The sequence below is a fragment of the Gobio gobio genome, assembly GCF_949357685.1.
Source record: "Gobio gobio genome assembly, chromosome: 12".
NCBI classification, from domain to species: Eukaryota; Metazoa; Chordata; class Actinopteri; order Cypriniformes; family Gobionidae; genus Gobio; species Gobio gobio.
Window position 1 is genome coordinate 4,136,779 of NC_137105.1, and position 26,268 is coordinate 4,163,046.

At 35.0% G+C, this 26,268-nt stretch overlaps 2 protein-coding genes across 3 annotated transcripts; both read left to right on the top strand.

Moving 5' to 3' along the window:
• Positions 1–197: 197 nt before the first annotated feature.
• On the top strand, positions 198–15,892 carry LOC307135475 (protein FAM177A1). Of its 2 annotated transcripts, XM_079831961.1 has the most exons (5): positions 198–1,160; positions 6,107–6,217; positions 6,297–6,363; positions 15,410–15,504; positions 15,638–15,892. In XM_079831961.1, exons 1-5 carry the CDS (start codon positions 1,149–1,151, stop codon positions 15,803–15,805), a joined length of 453 nt encoding a protein of 150 aa, XP_079688087.1. In that variant the 5' UTR covers positions 198–1,148; the 3' UTR covers positions 15,806–15,892. The 2 variants fall into 2 exon arrangements, with proteins under 2 accessions (XP_079688087.1, XP_079688088.1); XM_079831962.1 differs by lacking the exon at positions 198–1,160 and having other exon boundaries at positions 5,155–6,217.
• Positions 15,893–16,978: 1,086 nt separating this feature from the next.
• On the top strand, positions 16,979–22,761 carry LOC307134560 (uncharacterized protein). The gene is made up of 2 exons (XM_079830418.1): positions 16,979–17,124; positions 20,458–22,761. Exons 1-2 carry the CDS (start codon positions 16,983–16,985, stop codon positions 20,928–20,930), a joined length of 615 nt encoding a protein of 204 aa, XP_079686544.1. The 5' UTR covers positions 16,979–16,982; the 3' UTR covers positions 20,931–22,761.
• Positions 22,762–26,268: the final 3,507 nt, after the last annotated feature.

A 26,268-nucleotide genomic window follows, 5' to 3' on the forward strand; every position in this document is an offset into this window, starting at 1 on the left:
AAACCCAACGGTTAAAGTGGCTGAGTTTGTCCATATTTGACCCAAATTTGGGTTGAAGCAACCTAGCATTTAGAGAGAGAGAGAGTGTGTGTGTGTGTGTGTGTGTGTATAATTCCCCCTCATATCACAGCCATAAGAAACCTGAGGGAAAATGTGCTTAATTGTGTCTTAATGCAGTAAACAGGTCTGAAAAATAGGTTTCATGCTAAATATAATTTCTTCACTATTATTGTGAGCCCAGATTATTACCTGCAACTCACTTTTTTTACTCATAAAATATCTGTAGTATAATTAATATTTGAGCGGACAAGCACATGTTTATTTGGCTCGTGCTATGAAGACATGAATTCAATCGACACAGTTATGAGTTTGATCTGAAATCCCACTCGTCAGATAGCAGAACTAAACAGTCTTATTATAATCTCACCATCTCTAATATCAGCTCGTTTCCATACGTGTATATATTTATTTAATTTGCTTCTGATTTGAAACCCGTCCAAATATGGATCGTTGTGAGGGACAAAACTGCTTTCTTGATTCGAAAGGCTGGTTGTTGTTTTCTTTCTGTAAGCTCAACATTGAATAAGTTCAGTCATCTTTAAACGTGATAAGCACAGGTACCGAAATGATTGCTTATTATTTAACTCCCTAACGTTAAATCAGACGTCCATGTAGGGTCAAATATTTTGCTGTATATTTATTTAACACAGTTCTGCAGAGAACCTGACGTTCTTCGCCGTTGTAAAATGACACTCCAGGGTTGCATTTGGTTTTTGTAATGATTTCTGTTTTCCATCTATGCAGCTGTATGGATATGGATTCATCATCGAGTATATACTCACAGATCATGATGTCAACCTGTAACTCACTGTCATGCATTTAATGGATTCCCCCATTAAAATGTGTGCTAACCATGTGTTGCGTCAGGCTCATGATTCCTCGAGTCACACACACTTCTTTCTGTCATTCTGGCCACACCAGTAAAGCAGCATTATTGCACTTCGGGAGCGCAAGTCTTGACAAACAACATCCGTGTACATGAAACACACTTCCTCATGAGATGGTGAAGTAAACTTTCTGTCGTGATGGTGTAAAAGAAACATATTCTCAGCAAAAGCGCAAGAGGATTCTGGTAGGAAAGCCCCAGCATGCAAGCTGTCGTAAGTGTGTTTTCCCTCTTATATTAATTCATTAGATAAGCCGTCTTCTTCTCTCAAAAGTCTCAGTTTGAGCGTTTAAACCAAGCCTTTATTTAATGATCGCTTATTGCAGCACCTGCCTTTGGTAAACACACCTTCACACTCCTAACACACTGCGCTAATGTAAGATTTACTCTACTGTATAAAGATTTGGGGACGAGAAGATTTGTCTCTTATGCGATCAAAAATACAGTACACTCAACAACAAAAAAAGATTCTAGCGCTTTGTTCAGTTTGTTTAATTAAATAAGTTGAAACAACACAAATCTTTGCCAGTTGTCATTTACATTCAATTGAATTGCGTTAAATGAAATTACATCGCAAACCATTTGTGTTGGGTCTACATGATCCATTTGTGTTGGGTCTACATGATCCATTTGTGTTGGGTCTACATGATCCATTTGTGTTGGGTCTACATGATCCATTTGTGTTGGGTCTACATGATCCATTTGTGTTGGGTCTACATGATCCATTTGTGTTGGGTCTACATGATCCATTTGTGTTGGGTCTACATGATCCATTTGTGTTGGGTCTACATGATCCATTTGTGTTGGGTCTACATGATCCATTTGTGTTGGGTCTACATGATCCATTTGTGTTGGGTCTACATGATCCATTTGTGTTGGGTCTACATGATCCATTTGTGTTGGGTCTACATGATCCATTTGTGTTGGGTCTACATGATCCATTTGTGTTGGGTCTACATGATCCATTTGTGTTGGGTCTACATGATCCATTTGTGTTGGGTCTACATGATCCATTTGTGTTGAGTCTACATGATCCATTTGTGTTGCATTGACTGAAACTGGGCAGTGGATTTCTAGTTGCTTTGCATAGGGATGGATCAGGAGAGTAAATGTTGAAATTAAGTCAACTTTATTTATATAGCGCTTTTAACAATGTAGATTGTTTCAAAGCAGCTTTACAGTGTTAAACAGGAAAATAATGCAGCATAATTTTATTCAGCTGTATAGCCATTCTGGAAAAATTTCAAGTATCATACAGTGACAGTGTGGGCTTTAGATCAATAATTTGATCAGTAATTTAGTTTAAATGGTTAATTTAGTTTATTATTTAGATGTATTTCGATGTTTAGTTGAAAAATTTAGTGTCCCCAACTGAGCACGCCAAGCCAGAGGCAACAGTGGCAAATTAAGTGCTGTTTAATGTGTTTTTTAGTAAAGGGAAAGACCAGTTGATGTTTGATGATTAGTTATATTTGACATTTAAAAGAGTTTGTCAATTTTTGAGGTTACCATTATCGTGAAGTGTAGATATTGTGGTTGACTACGTGAAATACGCTAATGCTTGCTAATGATTATAAGTTTTTTACTTGATCAATACTTGCATGCTACTAGTGTTACACTTGGCATATGAACAAGTATTGTCTTGGTAATTAGTTTTTATAGACATGAATAAAATAATTTTGGCTCATGGAACATGTATGTGTGCAGAACCACAAGCTCAACTCTTCACCACATTGGTAACCTATATACAGGTGCTGGTCATATAATTAGAATATCATCAAAAAGTGAAACTTGTATATTATATTCATTCATTACACACAGACTGATGTATTTCAAAAGTTTATTTAATTTAATTTTGATGATTATAACTGACAACTAAGGAAAATCCCAAATTCAGTATCTCAGAAAATTAAAATATTATGAAAAGGTTCAATATTGAAGACACCTGGTGCCACACTCTAATCAGCTGATTAACTCAAAACACCTGCAAAGACCTTTAAATGGTCTCTCAGGCTAGTTCTGCTGACTAGACAGTTGTCCAAAAGACGAGCATTGACCCCTTGCACAAGGAGGGCAAGACACAAAAGGTCATTGCAAACGAGGCTGGCTGTTCACAGAGCTCTGTGTCCAAGCACATCTATAGAGAGGTGAAGGGAAGGAAAAGATGTGGTAGAAAAAAGTGTACAAGCAATAGGGATAACCGCACCCTGGAGAGGATTGTGAAACAAAACCCATTCAAAAATGTGGAGGAGATTCACAAAGAGTGGACTGCAGCTGGAGTCAGTGCTTCAAGAACCACTACACACAGACGTATGCAAGACATGGGTTTCAGCTGTCGCCACTCTTGAACAACAGAAGCGTCAGAAGCGCTTGGGCTAAAGACAAAAAGGAAAAAAAGTGGTCCAAAGTTATGTTCTCTGATGAAAGTAAATTTTGCATTTCCTTTGGAAATCAGGGTCCCAGAGTCTGGAGGAAGAGAGGAGAGCCACACAATCCACGTTGCTTGAGGTCCAGTGTAAAGTTTCCACAGTCAGTGATGGTTTGGGGTGCCATGTCATCCGCTGGTGTTGGTCCGCTGTGTTTTCTGAGGTCCAAGGTCAACGCAGCCGAATAGCAGGAAGTTTTAGAGCACTTCATGCTTCCTGCTGCTGACCAACTTTATGGAGATGCAGATTTCATTTTCCAACAGGACTTGGCACCTGCACACAGTGCCAAAGCAACCAGTACCTGATGGTATCCCTGTTCTCAATTGGCCAGCAAACTCGCCTGACCTTAACCCCATAGAGAATCTCTGGGGTATTGTGAAGAGGAAGATGCGATATGCAGAAGAGCTGAAGGCCACTATCAGATTAACCTGAGCTCATAACACCTGAGCAGAGCCACAGTCTGATCTCCTCAGGCCACGCCGCATCGCTGCAGTAAATCAGCCAAAAGGAGTCGCAACTGAGTATTGAGTGCTGGACATGACCTTACTTTTCCTCTTCATACTTTTCAGTTGGCCAAGATCTCTCAAAATCCTTTCTTTGTATTGGTCTTAAGTAATATTCTAATTTTCTGAGATACTGAATTTGGAGTTTTCCTTAGTTGTCAGTTATAATCATCAAAATTAAAAGAAATAACCTTTTGAAATATATCAGTCTGTTTGTAATGAATGAATATAATATACAAGTTTCACTTTTTGAATGGAATTAGTGAAATAAATCTACTTTTTGAGGATATTCTAATTATATGACCAGCACCTGTGTGTGTGTGTGTATATATATATATATTCTACAAACTATTGTAAATGTTCAAAATAACTAAAACATTAAACACTTAAACTCTAACAGGTCTTTCCATTTTCTTAAAAACACAGAAAACTCACGAAACTCTACACAAAGGCTGAACATCAAAAGCACCAGATCAGTCACAAATCAGTTCAACTGTGTGGAAATAAGTGTCATAATTGTATTAAGTTAGACCAACAAGCTAATTTTTTGAGTGTACAAATTGTGAAATATTATTATAATTTAAAAACAGATGTGTTCTATGTGAATATATAGTAAAGTGTAATTTATTCCTGTGATCAAAGCTGAATTTATCATCATTACTCCAGTCTTCAGTGTCACATGATCCTTCACTAATCATTCTCATATGATTTGAGCTCAAGACACATTTATGATTATTATCAATGTTGAAAACAGTCATATTTTTTTGGAAACTGATATATTATATTTTAAATATAATCTTTTGTAACATTATAAATGTCTTTTGATCAATTCAATGCATCCTTGCTGAATAAAAGTATTAGTTTCTGCATCCTGTAACAAATCTTTCCCTCGCGGGTCAAAATGACCCGAAGCCCTAAAATTATATATATATATATATATATATTTTTTTTGTGTGTGTGTGTGTCCAGAAAGCTTATATCGTTTCATTTTTATATTATTTTTTCTATTTTATGCAATTTTTTTTTACCTTAAATAATATCATTTAAGCACATTCTTCCCATTATTTCAGCTTAAATTCAAAATAACTCTCCAATACATTCATAACCCGCTAGAAACTGCTTAAAATATCTCATGTTTTATCATTTTTGGTAGCCTGGCTCCGCCCTCTTACGTACTTCCGCTCAATTTAGCTCTAGATCATAGGCCGTAAAAAAAAAAATGGACGACGTGACTTCATTGTCTTCCGCTGAAGTAACTGAAGCCTCCAGAGGTCCGAATATTGCACTGACACATGTAGACATTATAAATATATTTTTGGTAAAGTTTTAGCATTTTTATTTTTAATTTTGAGCATTTGTTAGGTTTTTCTATGTGTACTAAAGCATTCCATTCATTCCTAAGGGGGTCAAATTGACCCGTGAGCGAAGGATTTGTTACTTTTTTAAATTTCAACCACAAATATCCTCGAATCCAGTCCATCTTTTGGTGTGTATTCATGGTTTAAGTCCTAGGGTCTTGGACCACTCAGATGAACACATACAATGTATGTATATGAATTTCATATAAGATTTCCATTCATTTGGATTACACAGTTTTAACAAACAAATAAATTTGTTAATGCAATATGATATTTGTTTCAATTGAAAATTGCTTCGCTATAGCCATACTTTAACCACATTCATACTTTAAAACGGAATAATTTTAATTGTTTTGATGATGAGAGATGATGATTCTAAGCTATTTGAATAAATGCATTTTAAAACATGATTATTTGGATACCGTCCTTTGATTTGAGTGCTGAAATATTACCTGTTGTACTTGTTACATTTATGCATGACTTATACGCATCTCATTAAGTTTTTTAAAACCGTGACATCCAAATGAATGGAAATCTTAAATTTAGGCCTGCATTATTTTTGAAAGTATAGGAGAGAACAAAACAATGCTTAAAATGTGTTATTGTGCCGTATATCTGAGTGAAACGCTTCTCAAACAAGAACAAATGTAGGGGCGGGGCTTGATTTTGTCTGTGTGGATTTGATTGGATGGTCGTGGTTTGCTATTGGTGGATCTCATGTGAGTGACAGGTTGCCCCGCCCTCATCATCAGAGAAGAGTAGAGGGGAAGTTATTCTGATTCAAGATTACGAGAGCGCATGATTTTAACAAAAATAATGATATGCAGAGATGAATCATTTATAATAAACATTAGAAACAATGGTGCTGTGCAGGAGGCGATGGGAGACGTCAGACAGGTGAAGGTGATTCATTTCTCCAGTGGAGAGACTCTGATAGAGGAGGACAGTGAGGAAGACGAGGCACAGCAGCTTCATCAAGACACGGTCAGTGTGGACGACAGATTCAATAACAGAATCAAATCTGTCAGGTGTGAAAATAATCATATTTTTTTTTACCTTTTAGAGAAACTGGACATGGAGGGATTCTCCTCGGTTTTGGGGAACACAGATTTTGAGAAATTCTTTGCGATGTAAGAATAACCTGCAAAGCACTTTTATTTTATTAAAGGGATAGTTCACCCGCAAATGAAAATGACCCCATGACTTGATGTTAAATATGGATATTTTTCTTACACAAATGCATGAATTCGTTTTTAAACCCCCAGAGCCGTGTGGAGCAGTTATATGATGGATGGATACACTTTTATGATGATAGATGCACTTTTATGATGGATGGATACACTTTTATGATGGATGGATACACTTTTATGATGATAGATGCACTTTTATGATGGATGGATGCACTTTTATGATGGATAGATGCACTTTTATGATGGATGGATGCACTTTTATGATGGATGGATGCACTTTTATGATGGATAGATGCACTTTTATGATGGATGGATGCACTTTTATGATGGATAGATGCACTTTTATGATGGATAGATGCACTTTTATGATGGATGGATACACTTTTATGATGATAGATGCACTTTTATGATGGATAGATGCACTTTTATGATGGATGGATACACTTTTATGATGATAGATGCACTTTTATGATGATAGATGCACTTTTATGATGGATAGATGCACTTTTATGATGGATAGATGCACTTTTATGATGGATGGATGCACTTTTATGATGGATAGATGCACTTTTATGATGATAGATGCACTTTTATGATGGATGGATACACTTTTATGATGATAGATGCACTTTTATGATGGATGGATGCACTTTTATGATGGATAGATGCACTTTTATGATGGATAGATGCACTTTTATGATGGATAGATGCACTTTTATGATGGATAGATGCACTTTTATGATGGATGGATGCACTTTTATGATGGATGGATGCACTTTTATGATGGATAGATGCACTTTTATGATGATAGATGCACTTTTATGATGGATGGATGCACTTTTATGATGGATGGATGCACTTTTATGATGGATGGATGCACTTTTATGATGGATAGATGCACTTTTATGATGGATAGATGCACTTTTATGATGGATGGATACACTTTTATGATGATAGATGCACTTTTATGATGGATAGATGCACTTTTATGATGGATGGATACACTTTTATGATGATAGATGCACTTTTATGATGATAGATGCACTTTTATGATGGATAGATGCACTTTTATGATGGATAGATGCACTTTTATGATGGATGGATGCACTTTTATGATGGATAGATGCACTTTTATGATGGATGGATGCACTTTTATGATGGATAGATGCACTTTTATGATGGATGGATGCACTTTTATGATGGATAGATGCACTTTTATGATGGATAGATGCACTTTTATGATGGATGGATGCACTTTTATGATGATAGATGCACTTTTATGATGGATGGATGCACTTTTATGATGGATGGATGCACTTTTATGATGGATAGATGCACTTTTATGATGATAGATGCACTTTTATGATGGATAGATGCACTTTTATGATGGATGGATGCACTTTTATGATGATAGATGCACTTTTATGATGGATAGATGCACTTTTATGATGGATGGATGCACTTTTATGATGGATAGATGCACTTTTATGATGGATAGATGCTCTTTTATAATTGATAGATGCACTTTTATGATGGATGGATGCACTTTTATGATGGATGGATGCACTTTTATGATGGATGGATGCACTTTTATGATGGATGGATGCACTTTTATGATGGATAGATGCACTTTTATGATGGATAGATGCTCTTTTATAATTGATAGATGCACTTTTATGATGGATGGATGCACTTTTATGATGGATGGATGCACTTTTATGATGGATGGATGCACTTTTATGATGGATGGATGCACTTTTATGATGGATAGATGCACTTTTATGATGGATGGATGCACTTTTATGATGATAGATGCACTTTTATGATGATAGATGCACTTTTATGATGGATGGATGCTCTTTTATGATGATAGATGCACTTTTATGATGGATGGATGCTCTTTTATGATGGATAGATGCACTTTTATGATGGATAGAGGCACTTTTATGATGATAGATGTACTTTTATGATGGATGGATGCTCTTTTATGATGATAGATGCACTTTTATGATGATAGATGCACTTTTATGATGGATGGATGCTCTTTTATGATGGATGGATGCTCTTTTATGATGGATAGATGCACTTTTATGATGATAGATGCACTTTTATGATGGATGGATGCTCTTTTATGATGGATAGATGCACTTTTATGATGGATAGAGGCACTTTTATGATGATAGATGCACTTTTATGATGGATGGATGCTCTTTTATGATGGATAGATGCACTTTTATGATGGATAGAGGCACTTTTATGATGATAGATGCACTTTTATGATGGATGGATGCACTTTTATAATGATAGATGCACTTTTATGATGGATGGATGCTCTTTTATGATGGATAGATGCACTTTTATGATGGATAGATGCACTTTTATGATGGATGGATGCACTTTTATGATGATAGATGCACTTTTATGATGGATGGATGCACTTTTATGATGGATGGATGCACTTTTATGATGGATAGATGCACTTTTATGATGATAGATGCACTTTTATGATGGATGGATGCACTTTTATGATGGATAGATGCACTTTTATGATGATAGATGCACTTTTATGATGGATGGATGCACTTTTATGATGGATAGATGCACTTTTATGATGATAGATGCACTTTTATGATGGATGGATGCACTTTTATGATGGATGGATGCACTTTTATGATGATAGATGCACTTTTATGATGGATGGATGCACTTTTATGATGGATAGATGCACTTTTATGATGATAGATGCACTTTTATGATGGATAGATGCACTTTTATGATGGATGGATGCACTTTTATGATGGATAGATGCACTTTTATGATGGATAGATGCACTTTTATGATTGATAGATGCACTTTTATGATGGATAGATGCACTTTTATGATGGATAGATGCACTTTTATGATGGATAGATGCACTTTTATGATGGATAGATGCACTTTTATAATTGATAGATGCACTTTTATAATTGATAGATGCACTTTTATAATTGATAGATGCACTTTTATGATGGATAGAGGCACTTTTATGATGGATAGATGCACTTTTATGATGGATGGATGCACTTTTATGATGGATAGATGCACTTTTATAATTGATAGATGCACTTTTATAATTGATAGATGCACTTTTATGATGGATAGATGCACTTTTATGATGGATAGATGCTCTTTTATAATTGATAGATGCACTTTTATGATGAATGGATGCACTTTTATGATGATAGATGCACATCTATGATGGATGGATGCACTTTTATGATGGATAGATGCACTTTTATGATGGATGGATGCACTTTTATGATGGATAGATGCACTTTTATGATGGATAGATGCTCTTTTATAATTGATAGATGCACTTTTATGATGGATGGATGCACTTTTATGATGGATGGATGCACTTTTATGATGGATGGATGCACTTTTATGATGGATGGATGCACTTTTATGATGGATAGATGCACTTTTATGATGGATAGATGCTCTTTTATAATTGATAGATGCACTTTTATGATGGATGGATGCACTTTTATGATGGATGGATGCACTTTTATGATGGATGGATGCACTTTTATGATGGATGGATGCACTTTTATGATGGATAGATGCACTTTTATGATGGATGGATGCACTTTTATGATGATAGATGCACTTTTATGATGATAGATGCACTTTTATGATGGATGGATGCTCTTTTATGATGATAGATGCACTTTTATGATGGATGGATGCTCTTTTATGATGGATAGATGCACTTTTATGATGGATAGAGGCACTTTTATGATGATAGATGTACTTTTATGATGGATGGATGCTCTTTTATGATGATAGATGCACTTTTATGATGATAGATGCACTTTTATGATGGATGGATGCTCTTTTATGATGGATGGATGCTCTTTTATGATGGATAGATGCACTTTTATGATGATAGATGCACTTTTATGATGGATGGATGCTCTTTTATGATGGATAGATGCACTTTTATGATGGATAGAGGCACTTTTATGATGATAGATGCACTTTTATGATGGATGGATGCTCTTTTATGATGGATAGATGCACTTTTATGATGGATAGAGGCACTTTTATGATGATAGATGCACTTTTATGATGGATGGATGCACTTTTATAATGATAGATGCACTTTTATGATGGATGGATGCTCTTTTATGATGGATAGATGCACTTTTATGATGGATAGATGCACTTTTATGATGGATGGATGCACTTTTATGATGATAGATGCACTTTTATGATGGATGGATGCACTTTTATGATGGATGGATGCACTTTTATGATGGATAGATGCACTTTTATGATGATAGATGCACTTTTATGATGGATGGATGCACTTTTATGATGGATAGATGCACTTTTATGATGATAGATGCACTTTTATGATGGATGGATGCACTTTTATGATGGATAGATGCACTTTTATGATGATAGATGCACTTTTATGATGGATGGATGCACTTTTATGATGGATGGATGCACTTTTATGATGATAGATGCACTTTTATGATGGATGGATGCACTTTTATGATGGATAGATGCACTTTTATGATGATAGATGCACTTTTATGATGGATAGATGCACTTTTATGATGGATGGATGCACTTTTATGATGGATAGATGCACTTTTATGATGGATAGATGCACTTTTATGATTGATAGATGCACTTTTATGATGGATAGATGCACTTTTATGATGGATAGATGCACTTTTATGATGGATAGATGCACTTTTATTGATAGATGCACTTTTATAATTGATAGATGCACTTTTATAATTGATAGATGCACTTTTATGATGGATAGAGGCACTTTTATGATGGATAGATGCACTTTTATGATGGATGGATGCACTTTTATGATGGATAGATGCACTTTTATAATTGATAGATGCACTTTTATAATTGATAGATGCACTTTTATGATGGATAGATGCACTTTTATGATGGATAGATGCTCTTTTATAATTGATAGATGCACTTTTATGATGAATGGATGCACTTTTATGATGATAGATGCACATCTATGATGGATGGATGCACTTTTATGATGGATAGATGCACTTTTATGATGGATGGATGCACTTTTATGATGGATGGATGCACTTTTATGATGATAGATGCACATCTATGATGGATGGATGCACTTTTATGATGGATGGATGCACTTTTATGATGGATGGATGCACTTTTATGATGGATGGATGGATGCACTTTTATGATGGATGGATGCACTTTTATGATGGATGGATGCACTTTTATGATGGATAGATGCACTTTTATGATGGATAGATGCACTTTTATGATGGATAGATGCTCTTTTATAATTGATAGACGCACTTTTATGATGGATAGATGCACTTTTATGATGATAGATGCACTTTTATGATGGATGGATGCACTTTTATGATGGCTAGATGCACTTTTATGATGGATAGACGCACTTTTATGATGGATAGATGCACTTTTATGATGGATGGATGCACTTTTATGATGATAGATGCACTTTTATGATGGATGGATGCACTTTTATGATGGATGGATAGATGCACTTTTATGATGGATGGATGCACTTTTATGATGGATGGATGCACTTTTATGATGGATGGATAGACGCACTTTTATGATGGATAGATGCACTTTTATGATGGATGGATGCACTTTTATGATGGATGGATAGATGCACTTTTATGATGGATGGATGCTCTTTTATGATGGATAGATGCACTTTTATGATGGATGGATGCACTTTTATGATGGATGGATAGATGCACTTTTATGATGGATGGATGCACTTTTATGATGGATGGATGCTCTTTTATGATGGATGGATGCACTTTTATGATGGATATATGCCCTTTTATGATGGATAGATGCACTTTTATGATGATAGATGCACTTTTATGATGGATGGATATATGCTCTTTTATGATGGATAGATGCACTTTAATGATGATAGATGCACTTTTATGATGGATGGATGCTCTTTTATGATGATAGATGCACTGTTATGATGATAGATGCACTTTTATGATGGATGGATGCTCTTTTATGATGATAGATGCACTTTTATGATGATAGATGCACTTTTATGATGGATGGATGCTCTTTTATGATGATAGATGCACTTTTATGATGATAGATGCACTTTTATGATGGATGGATGCTCTTTTATGATGGATAGATGCACTTTTATGATGGATAGATGCACTTTTATGATGGATGGATGCACTTTTATGATGGATGGATGCACTTTTATGATGGATAGATGCACTTTTATGATGGATAGATGCACTTTTATGATTGATAGATGCACTTTTATGATGGATGGATGCACTTTTATGATGGATAGATGCACTTTTATAATTGATAGATGCACTTTTATAATTGATAGATGCACTTTTATGATGAATGGATGCACTTTTATGATGGATAGATGCACTTTTATGATGGATGGATGCACTTTTATGATGGATGGATGCACTTTTATGATGGATGGATGCACTTTTATGATGATAGATGCACTTCTATGATGGATGGATGCACTTTTATGATGGATGGATGCACTTTTATGATGGATGGATGCACTTTTATGATGGATGGATGCACTTTTATGATGGATGGATGCACTTTTATGATGATAGATGCACTTTTATGATGGATAGATGCACTTTTATGATGATAGATGCACTTCTATGATGGATGGATGCACTTTTATGATGGATAGATGCTCTTTTATAATTGATAGATGCACTTTTATGATGAATGGATGCCCTTTTATGATGATAGATGCACTTCTATGATGGATGGATGCACTTTTATGATGGATGGATGCACTTTTATGATGGATGGATGCACTTTTATGATGATAGATGCACTTCTATGATGGATGGATGCACTTTTATGATGGATGGATGCACTTTTATGATGGATAGATGCTCTTTTATAATTGATAGATGCACTTTTATGATGAATGGATGCACTTTTATGATGATAGATGCACTTCTATGATGGATAGATGCTCTTTTATAATTGATAGATGCACTTTTATGATGAATGGATGCACTTTTATGATGATAGATGCACTTCTATGATGGATGGATGCACTTTTATGATGGATGGATGCACTTTTATGATGGATGGATGCACTTTATGATGGATAGATGCACTTTTATGATGGATGGATGCACTTTTATGATGGATAGATGCACTTTTATGATGGATAGATGCTCTTTTATAATTGATAGACGCACTTTTATGATGGATAGATGCACTTTTATGATGAATGGATGCACTTTTATGATGATAGATGCACTTCTATGATGTATAGATGCACTTTTATGATGCATGGATGCACTTTTATGATGGATGGATGCACTTTTATGATGATAGATGCACTTCTATGATGGATGGATGCACTTTTATGATGGATAGATGCACTTTTATGATGGATAGATGCTCTTTTATAATTGATAGACGCACTTTTATGATGGATAGATGCACTTTTATGATGGATGGATGCACTTTTATGATGATAGATGCACTTCTATGATGTATAGATGCACTTTTATGATGCATGGATGCACTTTTATGATGGATGGATGCACTTTTATGATGATAGATGCACTTTTATGATGGATGGATGCACTTTTATGATGGATAGATGCACTTTTATGATGGATAGATGCTCTTTTATAATTGATAGACGCACTTTTATGATGGATAGATGCACTTTTATGATGGATGGATGCACTTTTATGATGATAGATGCACTTCTATGATGGATGGATGCACTTTTATGATGGATGGATGCACTTTTATGATGGATGGATAGATGCACTTTTATGATGATAGATGCACTTTTATGATGGATAGACGCACTTTTATGATGGATAGATGCACTTTTATGATGGATGGATGCACTTTTATGATGGATAGACGCACTTTTATGATGGATAGATGCACTTTTATGATGGATGGATGCACTTTTATGATGATAGATGCACTTCTATGATGGATGGATGCACTTTTATGATGGATGGATGCACTTTTATGATGGATGGATAGATGCACTTTTATGATGGATATATGCCCTTTTATGATGGATGGATGCACTTTTATGATGGATGGATGCTCTTTTATGATGGATATATGCCCTTTTATGATGGATGGATGCACTTTTATGATGGATATATGCCCTTTTATGATGGATGGATGCACTTTTATGATGGATAGATGCACTTTTATGATGGATAGATGCACTTTTATGATGGATGGATGCACTTTTATGATGGATGGATAGATGCACTTTTATGATGGATATATGCCCTTTTATGATGGATGGATGCACTTTTATGATGGATGGATGCTCTTTTATGATGGATATATGCCCTTTTATGATGGATGGATGCACTTTTATGATGGATATATGCCCTTTTATGATGGATGGATGCACTTTTATGATGGATAGATGCACTTTTATGATGGATAGATGCACTTTTATGATGATAGATGCACTTTTATGATGATGGATGCACTTTTATGATGGATAGACGACTTTTATGATGGATAGATGCACTTTTATGATGGAGAGATGCACTTTTATGATGGAGAGATGCACTTTTATGATGGATAGATGCACTTTTATGATGGATAGATGGGCTTCAAATGTTGGACTGCCATTATAAAGCTTGGAAGAGCCTGGACTTTTTTTTAATATAACTCTGATTGTGTTCGTCTGAAAGAAGAATGTCATACACACCATGATTTGAGGGCGAGTAAATCATGGGATCATTTTTGGGTGAACTATCCCTTTAAGGTCACTGTATGTTTTTTCAAGAAGAATTAAGACAATAGCAATGATACTTGCTTTAGTAAACAGCACAAATGAAGCTTTTCAGTACAATACATCTCAGCCAGTCTTTTATGTCACAAATATGGCATGTAATCACAGTAAATCATTTCTTTATAGTTTGTGATTTTCTTGGAGAGAAAATGGCTGGTTTACTGGGGCTGAATTCTGCCAAATATCAGTATGCTGTTGACCAGTATCACAGAGATCATAAGGTAACATATTATTTTGTAGAGACTAAAGGTCAGTCCACATCGGGGATGAAAAATATAACAATAAATATATATTTTTACATGTTCAATGTAAAATAATAGCATAATATTAACTTTAAGTGTGTTGTTTGTGCAGAAGGGAACGGAAGGAGAGGTTTTGTCTTCAAGCTCCAGCGTGAATGAGGAGATTATTAATCTGTCAGAAATAGAGAGCAAACAGTATGGAGCCACACATGTACAGGACCTGAAGGAAACACTACAGTATGAAGGAGAGCAGAATGAAGGGTACAATACTAATGAATAATGGATCTAGAAGATCTAAAAGCATGTGAATTGGGAAATTGTTTTGTGTCTTGTTTAATTTATGACTATTAAACTAAATATGAAAGGCTTTTGCTTCCTCCATGTTTAAAATCTCACAAGGTTTTGCTTTCTCTTCACACAGAGACTACAGCTACATGTTTTAATTTTCAAACATATACCTAGTTATTTTAGTTTTACAGTAGAACACATTTTCAATTTTAGGCTGCTTACGTATACTACATTTCCCAGATTGCACTGCGGTAACGCAGCATGTGACTGAAGAAGAGCAGAAATCGTTGAGAGATACTCAACGATAATAGATAGAGAGACTAGAATGGCCACATAATGTATTTAAAACGTATGAGGTCCGCTATTTCTGATTTGTCTGGTATGTTAGGTCTAAATAGTAATTATATTATTTTAAATCACTTTTAAATTCAACGTTCAGGCGTAAATCAGCGTCGCGCATTGTCACGTGGTACGTGTTACTTTTCTCAGCGCTGGTCGTGATGAACCAATCACAACCGTTTGTGGTTACTAGAAAATAATAATTTAACAAAATTGTATAGGAAAGCGGCTATGACTGATCTCTTATTGTGAAGCGCATAGTAATTAATCTAAAATAATACATTAAAAATGTTCTATTGAAATATGTCCAATAAGATAAAAACTTTGAATACAACCCAATGAGAATTATGAATTGTGGGCCACCGCGCGCCCTCTGGAGGAATAACCGTTAATAATTACCGTTTGCCGCCCAATGCTCTGGACTGTCCGATTCCGATTCCTGGTTCTGGAATCAATGGAGTCGATTCAAAGAATCGATTCCTCACTGTTGTATTCAATTATTATTCTATTCTTGTTTTGTTTAGTTGTTTTTGTTTTTTTTTTAATTAAAGATTGAAGGAACATAGTCCCGGAATGACCACAGAACATAAGGATGTAGAAAGTTTTTTTTGTAAAATGAAGATTCATTTCAATAACTCCAATTGTAGCTAGTTGATTGAAACGAACTGTCCGAAAGAACATTTACAATCACTATTAGAGAGCGAGAGACAAATTAATGATTGAATCTGTTGAACTGAAAAAGGCTCGAGTCGATTCCCCTTGACGGAATCGATTCCAAACTTTGGAATTGAGGAGTCGATTCTTTTTGGATTCGAATCCCAGCCTCACCAATGCTAACAACAATGGAGGAGAGGTTAATAGCAGCGGTGTCCGACTATCCAGAGTTATACAATTCTACAATAAATTCATATAAAGACGCTGCCAGAAAAGCCAAAGCGTGGAGAGCCGTGAGCCTACAAGTTGAAATCCCAGGTAAGAGTTGAGGTTTGTGGAGTCGTTTCTTGCTAACTAAACTGCTAGTTATCTGCTGTTAGCTTGTTGCAGAGTAGGCTAGCAGGAGTCCAGATTTGAAGATATCATTTATATATCTCATGGATACTGTTACCACATCCTCATTCATCGAACTGGACGTGTTTCTGAGCTGAAAAGGCGTCTGATGGCTAAACCGGATAGATGTGACACTTTATTAAACCAAACCCTGAGTTTGTTGTGAGTTTGGTGACCTGCAATGGAACTAGTCGTGTGATTTTGATTTCATCCAAAGTTTGAGTTGCATAACTGCTGAATTTGATGCTTTTTAACCAGAGTTGCATCAGTCATTTTGGTTTTTGCATAGTCAAATATAATAATGTTTAAAGTGTTACATATTTAATACTGTCAAGTATGATTATGGACAGTTTCAGTTTCCAAATGACAGTTTCAGTGCAGCTTCAAAGGGCTTTAAACGACACCAGATGATGAATAAGGGTCTTATCTAGCCAAACCATCAGTTTCTGAGAGAAACCCAGCAGTATTTATGCTAATATTTTACCTCTTATTAGAGGATCGTGATCGTCTCTGAGCTCCGTCATAACTTCCAGAGAGTGAGGTCAAATTAGATCGTGGTCATAGATATATCGATCGTAGATGCCTCATTCTACTGATCCGTGCAGTCGCTAATGAGGCATCTACGTATACATCTATGACCACGATCTAATTTGACCTCACTCTCCGGAAGTTATGGCGGAGCTCAGAGACGATCACGTTCGTCTGATAAGAGTAGTGTTTTTATTTGATATTTGCGATTTTTTTTTTTAAATTTTTTTTTACGTGTATCGGCATCGGCCGATACAAGGCTGCTGCGTTCGCCAATATTTTTTTCCCTGCATTATTTACAGACAGGCGTTCACAGGGCAGCTCTCACCGTCTTCAAACTGTCTCGCTCTCTCAGCCGATACTGCTTTTGCTCCCTCAATTTACAACATAAAAATGACACAATGATCATGATGATTTAAAATTTACAATTTTAAAAAGGAACATTTATTGCACTAAAAAAAAACTATATTTAACAAATAATAAAAACAGGTGAGGTAGACAAAAAAACAAACAAAAAAAGTTCAGTGGTGAAAAATTTCTGAAAATAAATATTAAAGCATAAATAAAATTACACTATTGCGCACAGTATCAACAAGCAAGCAGCTTGTTAAAACTATTTACAACCTAGTCATTTAATGGTTACAATCTAAAAAATGCTGGGTTAAAAATAACCCAAGTTGGGTTGAAAATGGACTAACCCAGCGATTGGGTTGTTTTAAGCAAACATTTAACCCAACCGCTGGGTCAAAACAACCCAATTGCTGGGTTAGTCCATTTTCAACCCAACTTGGGTTATTTTTAACCCAGCATTTTTTAGATTGTAACCATTAAATGACTAGGTTGTAAATAGTTTTAACAAGCTGCTTGCTTGTTGATACTGTGCGCAATAGTGTAATTTTATTTATGCTTTAATATTTATTTTCAGAAATTTTTCACCACTGAACTTTTTTTGTTTGTTTTTTTGTCTACCTCACCTGTTTTTATTATTTGTTAAATATAGTTTTTTTTTAGTGCAATAAATGTTCCTTTTTAAAATTGTAAATTTTAAATCATCATGATCATTGTGTCATTTTTATGTTGTAAATTGAGGGAGCAAAAGCAGTATCGGCTCCAAATATCGGCTCAAGAAAATCGGCAGCTCGTATCGGTCATCGGCTAAGGCTGATGAAAAAAAATCGGCATCGGCACTAAAAAATCCATATCGTTCAATCCCTAGTTAAGAGGTAAAATATTAGCATAAATACTGCTGGGTTTCTCGCAGAAGCTGATGGTTTGGCTAGATCAGACCCTTATTCATCGTCTGGTGTCGTTTAAAGCCCTTTGAAGCTGCACTGAAACTGTCATTTGAACCGTTTGGAGCCCATTGAAGTCCATTATATGGAGAAACATCCTGGACTGTTTTCATCCAAAACCTTAATTTCTTTTCGACTGCAGAAAGAAAGACATGGACATCTTGGATGACATGGGGGTGAGTAAATTATCAGCAAAAGTTTATTTTAAAGTGAACTAATCCTTTAAAGTAAAAACCCACTGGTGCTGGCGACCGCTGGTATTGAACCAGTAACCTCCTGTGTATCAGTTCAGCGGTTTAACCCACTGGACCAACATCTCCATCATCAACATTGATTGATTGATTGTTTTGGGCAAGTAAACATTTTTATACAGTAAAACATAAATAGCATTTTTTTGTTGACAATTTGTGTGGTTAATCCAAAATGCAATAACAAAAAGCTTGCATGTCATGTGTAAGGTTATTTTCCCGCTTGCCCAAAAAGAAGTAGGAAGAACTTTTTTTTAATCCCACCCCCATAATCATCATCATCTTGCATTTTCATAATATAATTAACAACACATTTTACAATAATCACGTGATTTATGCACATTAATATAATTAACAATAAATCTTACAATAATCAATAAGTAGTCATTTAAGCATAAGTATATTTAATTAATACTAAAATTAAACTTTACAATAATCAATATGTAGCATTTAAAGCATATTAAATTAATAATATAGTTAACAATAAATGAATAGTAAGCACATGTATATTTAATTATTAATTTAACAATACATTTTACAATAATCAATAAGTTTTCATATGAGCACAAGTATATTTAATACTAAAATTAAACGTTACAATAATCAATATCTAGCATTTAAAGCATATGCATATTAAATTAATACTATAGTTAACAATAAATGAATAGTAAGCATGTGTATATTTAATTATTAATGTAACAATACATTTTACAATAATCACGTGATTTATACACATTAATATAATTAACAATAAATCTTACAATAATCAATAAGTTTTCATATGAGCACAAGTATATTTAATTAATACTAAAATTAAACTTTACAATAATCAATATGTAGCATTTAAAGCATATGCATATTAAATTAATAATATAGTTAACAATAAATGAATGGTAAGCACGTGTATATTTAATTATTAATGTAACAATACATTTTACAATAATCAATAGTGATTTACGTTTACCAATAAGTCTTAAATTACTACTTATTATAATTGATTATTGTAAACAAATATATATTTAATAACAATAATCTATGCATGGCAATTAAAAGTATATGCGTATTAAATTATAAATAGTACAATTACAATAAGTCGCTTTGGATAAAAGCGTCTGCCAAATGCATAAATGTAAAGTCACATGACCCTGTATATTGTGTGTGTGTGTGTGTGTGTGTGTGTGTGTGTGCAGAGGAGGACTGTCGCAGGAGATGGAAGAGTTTACGGGACATGTTCATCAAAGACAAGCGTGCAGAGCAGCGGAGGCGGGCGTCCGGGACGTCCCATCGCAGCTGGAAGTTCAGTTGGCAGATGTCGTTTCTGACGCCCTTCATTCAGTCCAGATCGCTGGCCGCAGATGAGCCGGAGGAAGACCGAGACGACGAGGAAAAGGAGGAGGAGAGGACGGCGGACGGGAACTCGTCGTTTGGCGTGCAGGACTTTGATGGGGATCATGGGATGCTGGACGGGTCCTCGCATTACTCCGCCTCGGGCTCACAGGGAACGGGCCGCAAGAGGAAATGGCAGATGGAGGCCAATGAGGACTTGGAGGACGAGATGTTCTTGTTTAGTTTACTGCCGTATCTCAGACGGCTGCCTTACGCCAAGAAAAGCGCCGTCAAGTTAAAAATCCACCAGCTGTTGTACGAGGCGGAGTTCAAGTGACGTTCTGTAGTTTCTTCAAATTTTTCTATGTCTTATTGAAATTCTATCCACTGCGTTTTTTTTTTAAACATTTCATAACATATTGTATCGATGCTGGTAGATGTTTGTTTCATCAGAGATTAAACAGACAAATACACTAATTCTTCGATGAAGCTCTGTTTCTAACACGTGAAATCTGCCGTTTGGTTTTTGTTGACATTATCGTTTATTCGTTTATTTGGCAGATGCTTTATCCAAAGTTGAGGAATACAAGAAGTGATCGTTCCCACGAAAGTTCTTGAATTTCCGACACAGGGATTCAAGAAAAAAAAATCCCAGTCAAATTTACGGTAAAAAAACGGAATTGCCAGAACTTTACCGTACAAAATACGGCAGTAACGTTTTAGGTTTTTAGGGACCGCACCATATCATTTAAAGGTTTATAATGTAATAATCATGGTAAAAAAAAAAAAAGTATAATTTAAAGGTTTATATTGTAATGATTATGTTTACAATGTAAACAATTTACGGTAAAAAAACATTTCATTAACTGAAATAATGTTAAGTTACCAACCTATTGAAATACTAATATCTGTTATGTACCTTTGATATATACGGACAGCTTTTTAAGAGAACAATACTAATATATAGAAGAGCTCAGTGTCATTCACACACACACTAAACACCATCATAACACATGAAATGTAAAAAATGCAATAAACATTAATTTAACAACATCAGATGTAACATAAAACCCTAATGTACATAACTGAAAACAAAGAAGAAACATAGTTATTGCATTGAAAATACATCAAATGCGAAGTGTCATGCAGGGAACTCTGGGAATGTCAATTTACGGGTTTTCACTGTAAATTACACAATTACTTGTTCGTTTTTTTCACTTCCAAAAACTGTAAATTTAACGGTATTTAACTGCGAAATGAAATGTAAGGTTAGATCTATTACAATTATTCACCATATATAGTACGGAAACTTTCTGTTAACCAATGAACTGTTTTTCACCGTAGCATTTTTACAGTAAAATACCGTTAAAATCACAATCATTTTTTACAGTGTGGAAAGTACTTGAAAACAAACACAGGTCCTTGAAAGTGCTTGAATTAAGCGTGAACTACATTTTGTTAGAGTAGCATGGTGCTATTACAAACATTGGCCTTTATGCGCTGCCAAAGCCTGAAACAGAAACAGGAAGGAAGTGGGAAAAACCTGAAAATATGGATCGTGATTACGTGCAGTCAGCTCTGCATAATGAGCACATAACGTGGAGCTTTTAGTGCCGCTTGGCTCAGTGTTAATTTCGTTGACGAATAATTTTCGTCAACAACCTTTTTTCGCTGACAAAAACGAGACGATAACTAAATAAAAACTAGTGTTGGATGACAAAAACTATGACGAAAATCAACTGTCATTTTCGTCAACGAATAAAAACGAGATGAAAATGTTAGTGAGGGTCGATTAGAGAAGAGATCCAGTCAGAACTGATGTCCTGTGTAACAGATGCTGATCTAACCGCTGGAAAACACGGCTCATCCCCAATCCAGAGCAGCTCATAATCAATCAATAACACACATTTATGCCAGGCAATTGTTTATGAGCTAATGCTGATGAATAATGACAATGTTTACTTTACAATGTTTATATAGTAATGTGTTTTAGACAGTTGTAACAACGCATATTTATCTTCTCATCTGAACTTGAATGAGCTCCTGCAACTGCAATAGAGGCACATACATTTCAAAATAAGAGTCCCGGTGTATTTCGAACTTGTTTGTAATTAAAAGTCACGCATTATATATTCGTTTTTGGTTACACAATAAACTGTATTTAATTGAATTCCCATTTAATTCATAGTCAGGAGGAAAGTCCAGGATTTGACACATTCAATAAAGTATCAAAGTATCAGGGTTATAATAGTTAACTAAAAATCTTCATTAATTGAAATTAAATAAATGTTAACTGAAATTAAAAAAATTAATACTTATTTGAAGATTTAGCTTAACCGGATATGGCCTACTAACTAAAGCAGAAATATAAAGTTATAAAAACTATATAGATTTTTTTTTTAAAAACAAACAAAAAAGTGAATTAAGCTCTTTCGTGTATTTTTAATGTCAAAAACAAAATGGTGTCAAAATGTCAGTTCAAGTGACAGTTGGTTATGTAAGGCTCAAATGCCTAATGTATTACAATTTAACTCAACTCATTAGATTTTAGGAGACTAAATCTACTGTAGATTTAAAATCCTATGATATTTAGTCGACTAAAAACCATTCATGTGACTAAAATATGACTAAAACTAAATCAAAATTTGATGTCGAAATTAACACTGGAGTTGAGCTACATAAAAATTGGTTTATCAAAGTTCCAACGTATAACGCTTAATAAAGTAGTGTTTATAAGCAGCGCTCCTTTGTTTACAGAGGTTACCGGGGAAACCGATATATTTCTGCTGTTCCATAAGCGCCATCTACTGTCAAAGAGTGAAATTGCATTTTCAGCGCGTCAGTTGGTTTGGTCAGATTAATGCATATTAACCCATAATATTATACATTAACTAACCAGATGTATAAAATGCATCAAAACATGAACTTCAGTTCGGACCTTGGTGCGGACTCTCAGGTATGAAAATGCGCTACAAAGAGACATTTTTCCTTGGCAACTAGTAATAATTTTAGTTTTAGTTAACTATAATAACCCAAGTCTGTAGTTTTCAAAAAAATATATCCATACCAAGTGAAATAATCAATTGGAGCTTTATTTTGAAACACAAATAATATTTATGGTCTAAAAGTAAAGCATAAACGTGCTTGCACATATGCATAATGATACCTCTGATCCCTCTAGTGGTTAAAAAGCAAAAATGCATATTTTGTTTTGTTACTGTTCATAAAACATTCACAACTAGTCTTAACTACTTAAGCTCTGGGACCGTTTTGGGGGATTTCCGCCTGGATTTGGCCGACCCAAATTAAAAAGCTTCCTATACCCACATACTCGTCTCTAAATAATCAATGTTGGTGTAATTTTACAGGAAATCCTTTGAAGTTTTATAAAACTCTGCTAAAAGCGATAAACATGTAAGTATATGTTGTCTGAGCTGCAATAACCCCCCAAAAAGAGGCGCTTTTTGATTTTTTTTTGTTATAAATTCAGTTTTGAGTGTGTTTTTTTTCAGTATTGCAGCTCAGACAACATATACTTACATGTTTATCACTTTTAGCAGCGGTTTATGAAACTTCAAAGCGTTTCCTTTAAAATTCCACCACCATTGTGTATTAAGAGACGACTGTATGTGGGAATGGGAAGCTTTTCAATTTGGGTCGGCCAAATCCAGGCGGAAATGGTCCCAGAGTAATTTAGTGTAAATAAGTTACTTTGTGTAAAACAAAAGATGTAAATCATTTAACATTTACAGTATATACTTGATGATACTGTACAGGGTCTGGAGAGTTTAAGTGGATATAACCAGTTTAGATGGAAAGGATCTCAAGCTGACTGTAGCTGAAGCTTTACTTATTAATAGACACGGTACTTCCTTGACAAACAGCCCATAATGAGATGAGCCTTCACAATAGATGGTGCTTTACAGTGAACTCCGTTAGAGAGCTGGCATTTATCTGTTCAATAAAACACCATCATCTCAGCATTTCAAATCCCGCAGGTCTCACTATCTCTGAAGAGCTGATGTTGATTCTTGTTTTATTACGAGCTCTGTCTCGTTCTCTTTTCACCAGCAGACTCTCTTCTGTTCAGCGTTTGAAGATTTAGCTGCTTAAAGAGCACCTATCATGGAATTTTGTAATGTACCTTTCATGTAGTGTGTAACATAGATCTAAGTGAACAAAAACATCCTGCAAAGTTTGAAATATGACAGTGCACCGTATATATAGTTATTTTCCTTCAAAAGTAAGAGTCGACTCAGAGTCATTTTTAAGAATCGTTAGAAGACTGAAGCTTTTTCTCTGACTAGATGACGTCAACTTGTCAAGTTATTTGAATACGATACGCCCACTTATTGCGCTCCAAGACGCCAGTGAAAACTAGAAAACATCATGGCGACGAGACGCCATTGAAAACTAGAAAACATCATGGCGACGAGTTATGGCGATTATTCTATATCTGCGCATTTTGAGGAAGTATTGAATAAAAAATACTCCTCTGTTTAGAAATTTGACACAGACATATGAGAATCTATCAATATGTCTCCTCATCTGCACACTTTTGAACTAAAAGCCCTGAGGGATGTTGATTTGTCGTGAGTCTTCGTGAGGAGAATAGAGGAGTTTTTTATGAATGAGATCAGCTGAGGCTCATATTACAATCAAACGGTACCGACGCGGTTTTCATATTCATAACTCCTGACACATATTAACAAATTACTGTCACTATAAGACTTTGATGGGCGTTCCGTTTCCGAAAATATCTGCACAGACTATACCAATCACAACTGACTGTGACTGGGTCATCGGACCAATCACCGCAGATCAGCGTCACGTAAAGGCGGGGTTTTGAAAAGTGAATCACTAAAGGAATCATTTGAGAATCGCTGTCAAAACAGGTAAAAATAAATGCATATTATTAGAAAACGAAAGTCTTTTTTGTCATTGCATTCATGCAAAACTGTTGTTGGGGACTTCTAAAACAATATTTGGAACATTTTAAATGCCATAATAGGTGCTCTTTAATGTCAACTTTTCTTCCTCGTGACGACTAACCTCTACCACTTCCACACCAGACATGCGTCCAAGTAGGCGGAGCAACTTCATTTATGGATATGATGAGACACAGGCGAGTGATCTATGTATGCAATTTCCCGACAAAACCTATATAAAAAAAACATATAAACGCTTATAATAGGCTTATGAGGGTAAGACAAAAACACATTTCAAGGACTAATTTATTTAAATAGTTAATTTTGAACAAAAAAAGTTACATAGTGTAATTTGAAGAAAAAAAAATCACTCAGAAAGTCCTTGTAAATTTCACAAGTAATTACAAAGAAACAGAAAGTAACACTAAAATAAACATGAAATTTTGAAGTAAAAAGACAAAGGGTATTTTAAACTTTTTTCTAATACTCTTTGCTGTATTTACAACTTAAAAAATATTTTTGTTTACAGTGTCACAATGATATTTTAATATAATTGAGGTACTATTAGCTATAGTTTCATTAAAGCGACACTGTGTAACTTTTTTTAGTTTATTCTTAGCTAAAAACACTTAGTTCTTTCAAAATATGTGCTCATTAATGTATATTTACTTCTTTCAAGTAATAAAGTATTCTCGTAAGTTTATAATATGCCATTGAAAATACATACGGGTGAGGGTTTGAATGCGG